Raw genomic sequence first — 12937 nt, 5'->3', positions numbered from 1 at the left:
TAGTACATAAGATTATTTCATCAGCATGAGTGACTGTACTACAAGCTTCTTTAATAGAAGTCTTTAAACTTATATAAAATTTTCTGTCTATTGAACTCATTTCAATAAGAATTCAAAACTTGAATATTGTTTCTAAAGATAATGTTTGGGACATAAGCACTAATAAATATTAGCCCATTGTGAATGCCTACAGTAGACAGATTGTTGAGAAGCTCCTCCTTGAGATATAGTAGTGAAGAATAATAATGATTGTTAACCATCAATTTCAATAAGCTGCAAAGTGTGGTGGATGTTATTAGAATCTTAACTAGGATTAGTATGTCGAGCTCGTGAAGCTGTTGATTAATTTAAAGGTGTTACGCGAGCAAGTTAATTGAATCGATTAATAACGGTGCAAATTCGCGACAGTCATTCGCACATCAAGTGAGTTGTCTGTGGTGGTTGAGGGACAGCCAGCCTTATTTCCTGGATCTGTTGTTCTTTTGTTTCCTTTTTCTGCTGAATGTGAACAAATCATCTCTCCCTTTCGGCTTTTTCCCTTAGTTTAGGTTGACTGGTGTGTCTATAAAGGAAAATATTAAATCGTTGCAAGCCAAAAGTGCAGCCACCCCTCGTGAAGGCACGAAAATAAAAGAGCCTACCCGCACCACGGGCCTAAATCAACCCTCTTGGTGGGGTGAGTTGGGGTTGTAGATGGTGAGGGCGGCGGCGCCGATGGCAGCGCTGCCTGGCGGGAAATCGAGGAAGTAGGCGAGCTTTTGTAGTAGGCCGCAGGATGCAGACGAGTCAGTCGTTCTCCGGACGCCCAAGCGAACGTTTCGGAGCGAAAGCGGTTATACGGTGTCTGTTGTTACTTGCTTCGCGAGCCTGGTTCCTGGCTTTTCTTGGCGCCACGAATATCTTACATTCCCTCTACGTACTGAGTCTTCAATACTCTTGTGATAGTGCGGTGATGAGCGTTGTAGTAGTATATTCGCTTCTATATTTCTCACTCAAATGAGAAGACTCTACATAGTGTGGGCCAAGCTGATTTTCATCTCATATTTTGTTTATAATGTACAATAGTATTTCGTGTTTTCTATTTATCATAAATCGTAAGGTGGTTTGCAAAATTGGATTATAGTGATCAAGCTTTGTGGATAGTGTGTATAGTGTGTGATTGAACAGTTGAACAGTATCGTTGGTGAGATGAAAAAGATGATGAGGAGAAGCAGGTGATGCTGTTGAGCTGTGAAAATGTGGTGGCCTACGGTGCTGGTGTTTTGGTGGGTGGGTGCGTGTTTGGCTGTAGCGGACGCAGTCGTAGACGACCAGACGACCGAGCCGCTCGTGTATGACGCACCCGACGACTGCCAGTGGTGGGTGCGCAGTGATGGCGCCTCGGCCGCCTCCCCCGCCTCCACCAGCGACGAGGTGCTGCTCAGCTGCAAGCTGCGGACCATCAACAGCGAGATGGACACCACCAACTTCAGTGTGATCCCGTCCGAGCACACCATCTCACTGCGCATCGAGTGCAACGACGAGATCCGCTACAAGAGTTCTCTCAACGACCGCAGTTTCGCCCACTTGACACGCTTACGAGAACTCACTCTCGACGGCTGCAAACTGGCTAAATGGCCGGCTGGCACCCTCACCGGCCTTAAAGAACTCAAAAACCTCACCGTCAGAACCAAAAACACTGATTGGCCTGCTATGAGTCTCGAGGTATCCCCCGACAGCTTCCTCCCAGTCAGACATCTAGAACGTCTCGATTTGAGCTCCAACAACATCTGGTCATTCCCTGAAAACATATTCTGTCCACTGACAAACCTCGTGACACTGAACGTCAGTGCCAACCGACTTCAAGATGTCAGTGATTTGGGTTTCAGGGAGAAAACACCTCCCCCTCAACCCCTTATCAGCACACAAGATGATATCCCTGAAGAGGAAGTCCAAAACAAACCCACAACCAGCCCATGCACAATGGACATTCAAGTACTTGATACTTCTTGGAATCATTTTGTACTCATACCAATGAATGGGTTCAGTGCTCTGAGGAGACTACGTGAGCTGTACATACATGACAACGAAATATCAATGATCACTGACAGAGCATTAGCTGGTTTGAAAAACTTACAAATTCTAAATCTATCTAATAACAAAGTTGTCGCCTTGCCTCCTGAACTATTCAGAGAGTGTGCAGATGTTGTGAAGGAGATTTATTTACAGAATAACTCGATCAGTGTGCTTTCACCTGGATTATTCTCGAATCTGAACCAACTGCTTGCTTTGGATTTGTCGAGGAATCAGTTAACAAGTGCGTGGATCAATAACGGCACGTTCTCGGGGCTTATCAGACTTGTACTGCTCAATCTCTCTCACAACCGTATCTCCAAATTGGATCCGACACTCTTCCACGATCTCTACACACTTCAAATTCTAAATTTGGAGCACAACAGTCTTGAAACCATTCCTCCCGACACCTTCACACCAATGAACAACCTACACACTCTTGTTTTATCATACAATAAAATCGCTTACCTTGATGCTTATGCACTGAATGGATTGTATGTGCTGAGTACATTGTCACTTGATAACAATGAAGTAGCTGACATTCATAAAGATGCATTTCAAAATTGTACTGGGTTATTAGACTTGAACTTGAACGGTAATCAATTAACATCTGTTCCAATAGCTCTCAAGGACATGAGGTTATTGAAAACTGTTGATCTAGGAGAAAATTCAATAACTCATCTTGATGAACCTGGATTTCATGGAATGACTAATTTGTATGGATTGAGACTCATTGGTAATCAGCTTACAAATTTATCGAGAAAAGCATTATCAGATTTGCCATCGTTACAAATTCTAAATTTGGCTAGGAATAAAATCGTATCAGTTGAGTCAGGTGCTTTTGAGAGTAACACCAATCTACAAGCAATCAGATTAGACGCTAATTATTTAACTGATATTACAGATACGTTCTCCAAAGTACCTAGCTTACTCTGGTTGAATATTAGTGATAATAAACTTGAATGGTTCGATTATGATCTGCTTCCTAGAGGACTACAGTGGTTGGATTTGCATAAGAATATGATTACTGATATTGGAAATAGATATGGATCTGATGTGAATCTCAGTCTTCAAACGTTAGATGTGAGTTTCAACAAGTTAACGAAGGTGTCTGCTTCTAATCTGCCTAATAGTTTGGAGTTGATATTTTTGAACGATAATTTTATCACACATGTTGAACCACACACGTTTTTGAAGAAGACAAACTTGACTAGAGTGGATCTGTACGCGAATCAGATTGTGGAGATGGATTTGAATGCTTTATTATTGACACCAGTGGACCCAGATAAGGCTTTACCTGAGTTTTACATTGGTGGAAATCCTTTTCAATGTGATTGTACAATGGAATGGTTACAAAGGATCAACCACCTGGAAAATTTGAGGCAGCATCCTAGGGTGCAGGATTTGGAGAGTATTTACTGCAAGTTGTTATATAGTAGGGATCGTATGTATGTTCCGTTGGTGGAGGCGGAATCGTCGCAGTTCTTGTGTGCGTATAAGACACATTGTTTCGCTCTGTGCACGTGTTGCGACTTTGACGCATGTGACTGCGAGATGACGTGTCCGTCGAACTGCACCTGCTATCACGACCAGTCGTGGTCGGCCAACATAGTCGACTGCTCCGCGGCCGGCTACACGCAGATGCCAAGTCGCATCCCCATGGATGCCACAGCTGTCTACCTCGACGGCAACAACTTCGGTGAACTATCTAGTCATTCATTCATCGGACGCAAAAACCTCATCACACTCTACGCCAACAACTCCAACATAGCTGCCATATATAACCACACGTTCAGTGGATTGAAAAGACTGAAAATTTTGCATTTAGAAAACAATCAGATCAAGGAGCTTCTTGGATTCGAACTGAGCACACTCGAAGACCTGAAAGAACTGTATTTACAAAATAATCTCATCCATCACATCGATAATAGAACGTTCATGGGGATGAAAAAGCTTGAAGTGTTACGTGTTGATGGGAATCGTTTGACGAAGTTCTCAGTTTGGCAGTTGTCAGCAAATCCTTATCTGGTTGAGATTGGACTCTCTGGCAACCAGTGGTCGTGTGAGTGTGATTTCATGGCTGAGTATGCAGTTTGGTTGAGAATCAATTTAGCCAAAGTGATGGATGCAGGTAAGATCCAGTGTATGTTGAACAATGTAACTAATGCTATGGGTCCACCGATCTACGATTTGAACGGTACCATGTGTGATATGTTCCTAGGCGGTCCAAGAATGGTCGGCAGATACGCGATCAACGATTATTTATCGTTTTTTATCTGTACAGTTTTTGCATTTACTGCGTCGGTGGCAACCGTTTGTTTTTTATTCTTGTATAGACGTGAGTTGAGGGTATGGATCTATTCGAGGTGTGGGCTGCGAATGTGCTACAAGACGACGGCGTTTGAGGAGGAGCAGGACAGAGATAGACTGTTTGACGCGTACGTCAGTTACAGTGTGAAGGATGACGGGTTTGTGAGTGAGATGCTGGCGCCGGGTCTGGAGCAGGGGGATCCGGCGTTCAGGTTGTGTTTGCACTACAGAGACTTCAATGTGAGCGCCTATGTGGCCGATACGATCGTGGAAGCGGTCGAATCGTCACGAAGGACTATTGTGGTGCTATCTAAGAACTTTATACAGTCGGAGTGGTGCCGGTTTGAGTTCAAATCGGCGCTACACGAGGTGTTGAAAGACAGGCGACGGCGCATGATCATAGTGATCTACGGAGAGCTGCCTCAGAAGGACCTGGATCCCGACCTGAGGCTCTACCTGAAGACGAACACTACCATCCAGTGGGGCGACCGCCAGTTCTGGCAGAAGTTGAGGTTCGCCATGCCCGATGCCAGGAAGTCAGCACCACTTCCTCCACCGCCGCTCTACATGGAGAGGGTGGCGACGCCTCCACAGCAGTTCCATCATCACCATCCTGGCAAGGGGTTGCTGCCTCCGCGCTTCCTCCACCACCCCAACAACCTGCAGATGGCGCAGCACCGAGACTCTGCCAGGAGGATAGTGCAACCCTTATGGGCGTAGCGGATAATCGGCCACAGGTAGGCACTATCTCATTTAATTTAATGTCATTATAATTAAAATTAAGAAACTAAAAATAGCATGAGTATAAAATATCGAGTTGCATGCTAAGTGAGCTCTGCTTACTTAAGCAGTTCAACGCAATTAATAAATAAGCAATAATTAATAGCAATTCTATAATTTTCAATATTACTCAATGTATTATCAAGAGCTACAACATAATAATGAATATTGTGTTACTTCTTTGATGTTGAGGTGAATTCAAACCAGTAGGAAATTTCTTCATCCTATTTACTTAAAAATCATATTTGAGGACAATAAAAACACGTCCCCTTGAGAATGATCATTAAAAGACATCCCTTCAACTCGAATGTTTATTATCTTATTAAAAACATAACATAAAAATTCAAAAAAATCAGAGTAACTTATTTTCAACTTTCTTTCATTTCTGACATGATTCGACCTATAATGTAATTTTCTAGTCAGTCTTCACTTGGAAGTGACAATATAAGCCGAAACATGTTGTGAGAAATAACTTTCCTTCTTAATTTTTACATAAATACTAGACAATCCCAAGAAAGTGAATCTAATAAAACTGTATCCAAACAAATAGGTTTCTCTCCAATAAATGAATGAATTGATGAATAAATGTATTATCACGCTAAACATGACATTTCCAGAATTAAAATCCGAGCGAATAGATAGGTTTTGTTTATTACACAATACTGGAACTGCAAGTAACAGGACCATGAAAAGGAATGAAATAGGATTAGGTAGACAGGTTTTACACAAATAGGTTCATATATTCTACACATATTTTTATTCAGTTTAAATTCACACAAATTTTGGTCCCTCTAACTTGAATGTCTAGAATAATAGCAAACAAATATGGTGAAATTGTCAAGTTGTTGGTTTCGAAACAGTTATATCTCCAATCATAGAAACGTGCATTGGATATGGCAAGTAATTATGTGTATGGTATTAAAAATACGATCATTGTCATGAATTTGATTCCCATGCGGTATATTTTCAAGTATAGAAGTATTTTCAAAATACAATTTCAATAAAAAAAGTTTACATATATTTTAATCCCTCTTGCAAATGGATATAAAGAAAAAATATAGTGGTAACTGTTGAGGCACTGTTTATTAAGATTGCAAATTTAACGGTGCAGAGATTTGCAATTAAAATACTGTCGAGCAATTGGTCCATTGTCATTGTAGATAAATATCTGGCGGCATCAGACTTACTGAACAATTTCATTCATGATTTTCTTATTATTTCTAGTAGACTACTGTACTACGGATCGAAAAGAAAATAACATTTCATGAAATATATTCCCAATGCATGTAACTTTTCATTCCAGTAACATAGTAACACATAAAATATATATAAGGGGTACTTCATGTAATCAATACTTAATGGAACAAAAGATAATACCGAAGCCATCCCAATCTTGCTAAAATTTAATTACGAGTCACAGCATAAATTCTTCATTAAGGTTTCATCAAACTGAAGCATTCAAATCAAATATCACTTTGAGGACTATGAATTAATTAGTTTCTAGTACCACACAGTAATCAGCTTTACAGGATTCCAGTCATAAACTAGCTCGATAAGTTGTAGATAGCTAATCAACTATGTACGAAATTTATTTACAACATTGTCGAAATAGAGGTCATGCTACTATCAAAATTGTGGAAATGGAGGTCATGTTCTATCAAAATTGTCGAAATGAAGGTCATGTTACTTTTATTTATTCATTTATTGTATAAAATACTATAATCATAATACAATTATGACATTTGAGGAAAAACTAGGCTGAGCCTGTACTATTTCTCTCCAAAAATTTTGATAAAATGTTAATGTTGTCCAAAAGATAAGGTTATGTAATCTCACACTGCTTCGTCACTTGATTTTCGGTCCAGGAATGATGATTTAAAATTTTGGATTTTGAAGGTTGATTTTATACTCTAAATAAATCACAGAGTGTATCACAATAAATTAAAAACTTGAGAAATATTGCACATATTTAAAAAATTTGAATACAGAATCAAAAACCTACTCATTATTTGTTATTTACAGCTGTCTATTAAAATTGTGTAAATAAAGGTCATGTTACTATCAAAATTGTCTAAATGAAGGTCATGTTGCCATCAAAATTCAATTTTAGAATAGGAATCCGTGAGAATTGTAAATACTGTAGTTAATAACTCGTTTATTGGGTAACCAAATAGAGTTGGAAACAATTTTTCTATTTGAAAATTGTGGCATGGAATATATAATAATGAACTATGTATTTATAGTTGTGAATGAGAAACTACATAATATTTACAGATGGAAATTACTGAGATATTGCAATCATTCAAATGCTAATGAATTAATTAATAGTAATAATAATAATAATAATACATAATATTTGTTCAACTGCTAATTAATGTAAAATCATAATTATCACTAGAAGTGGTTCTAAATCAAATGGAATAACAATTCTATAAATGAATGGACGAAAACAGAAGGAGATTCAAAGCTAGAACAGATTAAAAAAGGAGATTCAAGGGTATTTCAGAGTGTCTAAATATTTTCATCAATATTCGTCACGTCTGAGAATTTTTATTGGCTGTATAATAGATTCAATAACATATTTTATCATTGAAATTACTTGTATCTTTTTATTCTGAAGTTATCAACATATATTGTATACACAGATAAAAATAATAATAATATCGAGTGACCTGGCTGGCTCAGGTCTGGTGTCAGAGTTTTCAGGTCACAGCTGATCAATTTCAGGGCCTCTGACATGACCTAACGACTGCTTTTTAGGCAGCCGGGACCGACGGCTTAATGTGTCTATCCGAAACACGGGTAAATAAATAATATCATGATGAGAAAACTATCAAGAGTCCAATAATAATAATAATACATTGTTCATATTGAGAATCAGAATAGAAATACGTAAATCTGGATAAATATAAATAGACGAGAGAATAGCAATTTATTAGGGTGCATAATAAGAGAAGAAGGTCTCCAGTGGAGGTTTTCTGGACAAAATGAATAATAAACTATTCAAATACTCTACATCAAGTATACAGTGAATTATGAATGAAGAAAGAGAACTCATTCAAACTAGACACACACTGTATAATCGAGCTTAACAGATAGGCTAGGCATTAATCGAATTTTAATTACAACAATAACTCCTGCCATGATTACAAATTAATGTAGCTCAGCTGATTTCTATTATTTCTGCGACTTCAGATGGGAGAAAGAGGGTGGTTTGGGTGGTATTGATTCTCTCACTCCATCCTGAGCTCTCGACAAGATATCCTGATTTTTCCGAAAATTAGGTTCGAGGATGAGATCGGGAGCTTTTCAAATTTCATGAGCGATAACGAGAGATAGAGAGAGTGAGTAATGTAGAGGGAGAGAGAGAGAAGAAACACTGAGTAGTCCTTCTGAGCTTTCTTTATTAGTGGTGTGGGTGAACGAATATATTTTGGCTTGAGGGAACAGTCTCAGTTATTAGCAGTGAGCTCTGAGCTCTGAACTGTGAACTGTGATGTAGCTTGGTCCAATTTCTCCTCTCTCTCGAACTCTCTCCCTTCCTCTATGTTACTCTTCCTCCTTATTCACTCAATATCACCCTCTCTTTTTATTCCTTTCTGGACGTCTCTTGTACAAATCTCGTGTAGGGTGCAAATATGAATATAAATTATGAGAAAGAGTTAGGCGTGAGATGACGGCCGAAAAACAAAAGCAATTATCATCACCGTCATCGTCATCATTTATGTAAATCATTTTCCCATTACATCCAAAACAGCTAGTAAGTAGTGTACGTGTACTTCTCACCAGACTTAGTATTTTGAGAATAGCCTGTTACTGACATTGAACTGAGAATATTTGGAGGTTCATTCAATAAGCACACTGACGTCAAAGATAGTTCCACTGTCACTCAAAACTAAAAGTAACAAACCCATTCAGTTATTTTATTCTAAGTATCTTTGATTTTAGTTCTTCGAGATAGTTAGCCCACTTGGTTGAAGATACAGTAACTATATATAACAGTGAAATACAGTAATTATATTATAGTAATTGAAGATAGTTACTGTAATTGAAGAGTTGTTATTCATTGACAGAGGAAAACAAATTCAATATTCAGGAAACGGGCCGAAATTGATTCTATTTATTTCTATTAGTGGCATGATTCATTTTTAGGGAAATGCATCTGTAAATAAAGCGATGTACCGGCACTGTTGTAATCAACAGTAAAATTATTGATTCTATGCTTTGAGAAAGTTACACAGCTCTTCATTCTAAAAAAGGTTTAAAAAAGTTCGAATGGGTCCTCAGCTGAAGGAAGTAAAATGGCTGACTCGTTATAATGATCCATCTTCAGGTGACAAAGATGCTCGCGGCAGTCAGAAACCGAAACGGGCTGATCTCAGGTCCTTAGTATCTTATTCCTTTTTTCCATTCCTCTTCTCTCGGTATCCCCATCCTCTATTCCTTGTCTCTCTCTTTCATACTCACCCAGTCCGTCTCCACCCTACTGCCGATCTCGTTTTCATCTGTGTTCTGCGAAGAATACAGCAGAGTTATCCCATAACCTTCTAGACCCTCTTCCTACTCTCTCGCTCTTCTGCCTTAATAACGACCTTTTTAAGGGTCTCCCTTCTATAGAAAACCTATTAGGTATACACGCCGAGGCATTTGGGCCCATCTGCACCGTTCGGTCACTATTATAATCTATTTTTCACCTCCGCTGATGGCAAAGCCACATAAATTTCTTTCATCTCGTAAATTTCATCTTATACGTCCCAAGGACCTGTTACTCACTTTACAGCTGCGTTCTGATGACTGCCTGGTTGTAGAATCATCCATTCAAGGCACGGAAGTGGCTTCAATGAAAGTTCTGGGACAACTTTGTTTGTGATGTTTGTGGATCTTATTTCACTCTCCCAACAAATGATTGGAGACGGCCTGTGATTCACGGTAGTTGAGCTCATTCATGGAATATTTCAATCATGAAATGTATTATCTATTAACGTTGCTCCAGATAGATATTGTATCAAGAAACTGCTGATTATATAAGAGCATCATTTAGTACTAATATTGGAGACCGAGCTTCGCTCTGGAGTACAAGAGCATGAAAAAATTATCACGAAAGAAGAAATTATAATAACATTCATACAGAAATGTTCTATCTAATAACAGTAAATTCAGATTAATTCCGAGAGGAATCCAAAAATTTCCCCCACAAAGGCCAGTTGCACAAAAGCCGGTTAAATTTCAATCCTGATTAACTTCACGTGAAGCAAATCAGAGAAGGCCATTTCAAAAAGATGGATCTACTGGAATTAATCAGGATTGAAAATAACCCGGCTTTTTTGCAACCGGCACTAAGTACCTGATTGAATGATTACAGAAGTTCAACAGCTGAGTCATAATTTTGACATAGTCCCACACACATGAACTCGCTCACTCACCTCTATCACCAACAGACGACGAAATAATTATTATCAGCTGTTTTTCCAAGGATGAATAATAATTATCCTTTTAATGTCCTTCAGCGAGTTTTTGCAGGGATGAGACCTAGTGCAATCAAATCTTTATATTATAAAACTACTATGTTCTGAATTTCGTGAGAATCGTTGGAGCCGTTTTCGAGATCTGGTGAAATACAAACATCTAAACATATAAACATCCAAACATCTTAACATATAAACAGAAGTTGCTCGTTTAATTATAGTATAGGATTAGAAACTGGATCTTGAAAATTCATGTGTAACAGACTCTTGTTGAGAATGATTCTCCTCATCCGCATATTCTTGTTTACCATGAGTTGAGTTCAAGAGCCTGGGTAATTGATGATAATAAGAGATGAATTTAACTGAAGTTCTGTTGGCTTCAAACCACCAGGAGGTGATTGTGAAACCTATCTCTATGAGATAGTGAAGCTTGTCACAAGCGGTCACCCTTCCAAGGGAAGTACTGAGATTACCTAATTACCTACCCAGTTCGAAGGATTCCCACTGCTGCAATAAACTGGTTTCTACATACTACGGGAGTTTAACATTTTTAAACACTTATTAGTCAACTTTAATAAAACAGAATGTTGAGTCACTCAACATCCCATATATTAGACAATTGGAAATACAAGTATTATATTTGACCTAATCTTGGACCATGTCATTTATATAAATTTGGGAGAGAAATATTTTAGGGCTAATCCTTAAACACCCCCACCCTTACCAATTTTTCATTGGAGAGTGATTGTACAAGTGAATAAGTTTGCTCATTATGTTTGGTAAAAATCCGTTCTATGATGTAGATAGTTGATCATGGTATATACTGGGGATATGCTATACAAAATAAACTCACAATCGCTCTGGAAGGCTAGAGCTTGAATTCAAAAGCTTCAAAGCTATTCCACACTCAGGTACTGTTCTATAAATCCGAATAATGGATATCTGAATCCAAACACATCAGTATACTAGTCCACATAGTCTCATTAATTAGCCTAGAATACACCGTACAGAAAATCCCTTTATTAGGGAAATCGTTTAATCCAATGTTTTGTTGTCCCGTGTTCTCGTGTATCACATTTTAAACAAGCGTTACTGGATTACTTGGATAATTATAATACACATTATTGAATAAATAATAATTATATCAGTTAATTACATAGCGAGCAAGTGAACAATAGGCTACATGTTTTCAGCAGAGAGTAGAATTTTCAATCTATACTCTCAGGATAGAATGTAATTTACATTCTATATACTCTGAATGGGCCCAACAGTGGTAGCAGACTTGAGGCGATATTGATTTCTGGAGCTCAGACCTAATTAGAAGTTTGTTTACATGTCACTTGTTTGAAATTCTCCCTGTTGCTTCCATCAACTGCAATTCAACTGTAATTAATAATCAACCTCTCACAGAAGCTTGGGTTATTTTCGGAAGTTTTATTGGTGTACTCAACTAGTTCACGTCAAAGGTAACTCATGATGAAAATGATGTAATGGAAATTAGAGCAGTATATGACATAATTGATGTTATAATATGGTAATATGTTAAAGATGTAATTTTTTAAAAATCTATTTAAAGAGCATTCGAATTTTATATTGTACTCACAAGGCTCTACATTTTTATTTATCAATGTGTAGAATAGATGAAAATGGAAAGTGAAAATTATAAATTGTAGGAAGAAAAATTTGCTTTACTCTTCTTCAAGTTGGATGTTAATTACGTGAAAATGTTCCAATTAATGGTGATTTGAGTGTGATATATATATATTTTTTTATTCTGTTTTTAATCATCAAAATTAAAAATTCTTAGTTTTCGTGTTTTTTTTTAGTGAAAATGGACTAAATTTTAGAAAAGTGAAACCATAACCCTATCTCGGACTTTTAAAATTTTATCTAAATTTGGGAGAAAAATGGTACAAGGATTATCCTTAGTTTTTCTCTCCCAATCAGTGCTACTTTGTACAAATTATAAATAAAAAAATAAATTTGACAATTTGGCAATGTGATTAGTCTTCCTTTTCCTTTAGATCGTCCTTTTTTCTTTATTTTGATGAATCTATTTTTCTTATTTCAACGTTCCATCTATTTGTTTGATGTGATGATCGTTATGTTTCTTATTATTATGTAACTTATTAAGGTATTAGAGGATCAATTGTGAGAGAGGATTAAAATAAAGACACCAATTCAATTCAATCGATCTATGTGAACTAACAGAATCAATTGTACTTAGTTCCAGAGTTCACGAAGAACCAATTTTTTGTTCCAGAGCTTACACAAAACTAACACTTGGTTCCAGAGTTTACGAATAACAGAATAATATACAAATACAGATA

The 12937-nt window shown here is 37.6% G+C and overlaps 1 protein-coding gene across 1 annotated transcript in view; it reads left to right on the top strand.

Annotated features, from left to right (window-relative positions):
- Positions 1-786: 786 nt before the first annotated feature.
- LOC111056049 (toll-like receptor 6) overlaps positions 787-12937 on the top strand; it is a 47936-nt gene continuing 35785 nt past the window's right edge. Inside the window, exon 1 of the mRNA XM_022343370.2 lies at positions 787-5099. Within this exon, the coding sequence (XP_022199062.2) occupies positions 1237-5082 (3846 nt within the window). The 5' untranslated portion in view covers positions 787-1236 and the 3' untranslated portion in view covers positions 5083-5099. The remainder of the gene's footprint in view (positions 5100-12937) is intronic.

This window comes from Nilaparvata lugens, chromosome 7 (genome assembly GCF_014356525.2).
Source record: "Nilaparvata lugens isolate BPH chromosome 7, ASM1435652v1, whole genome shotgun sequence".
Classification (NCBI taxonomy): domain Eukaryota; kingdom Metazoa; phylum Arthropoda; class Insecta; order Hemiptera; family Delphacidae; genus Nilaparvata; species Nilaparvata lugens.
The sequence above is the reverse complement of the archived record's forward strand: the minus strand, read 5'-3'. Positions and strand labels throughout refer to the sequence as shown.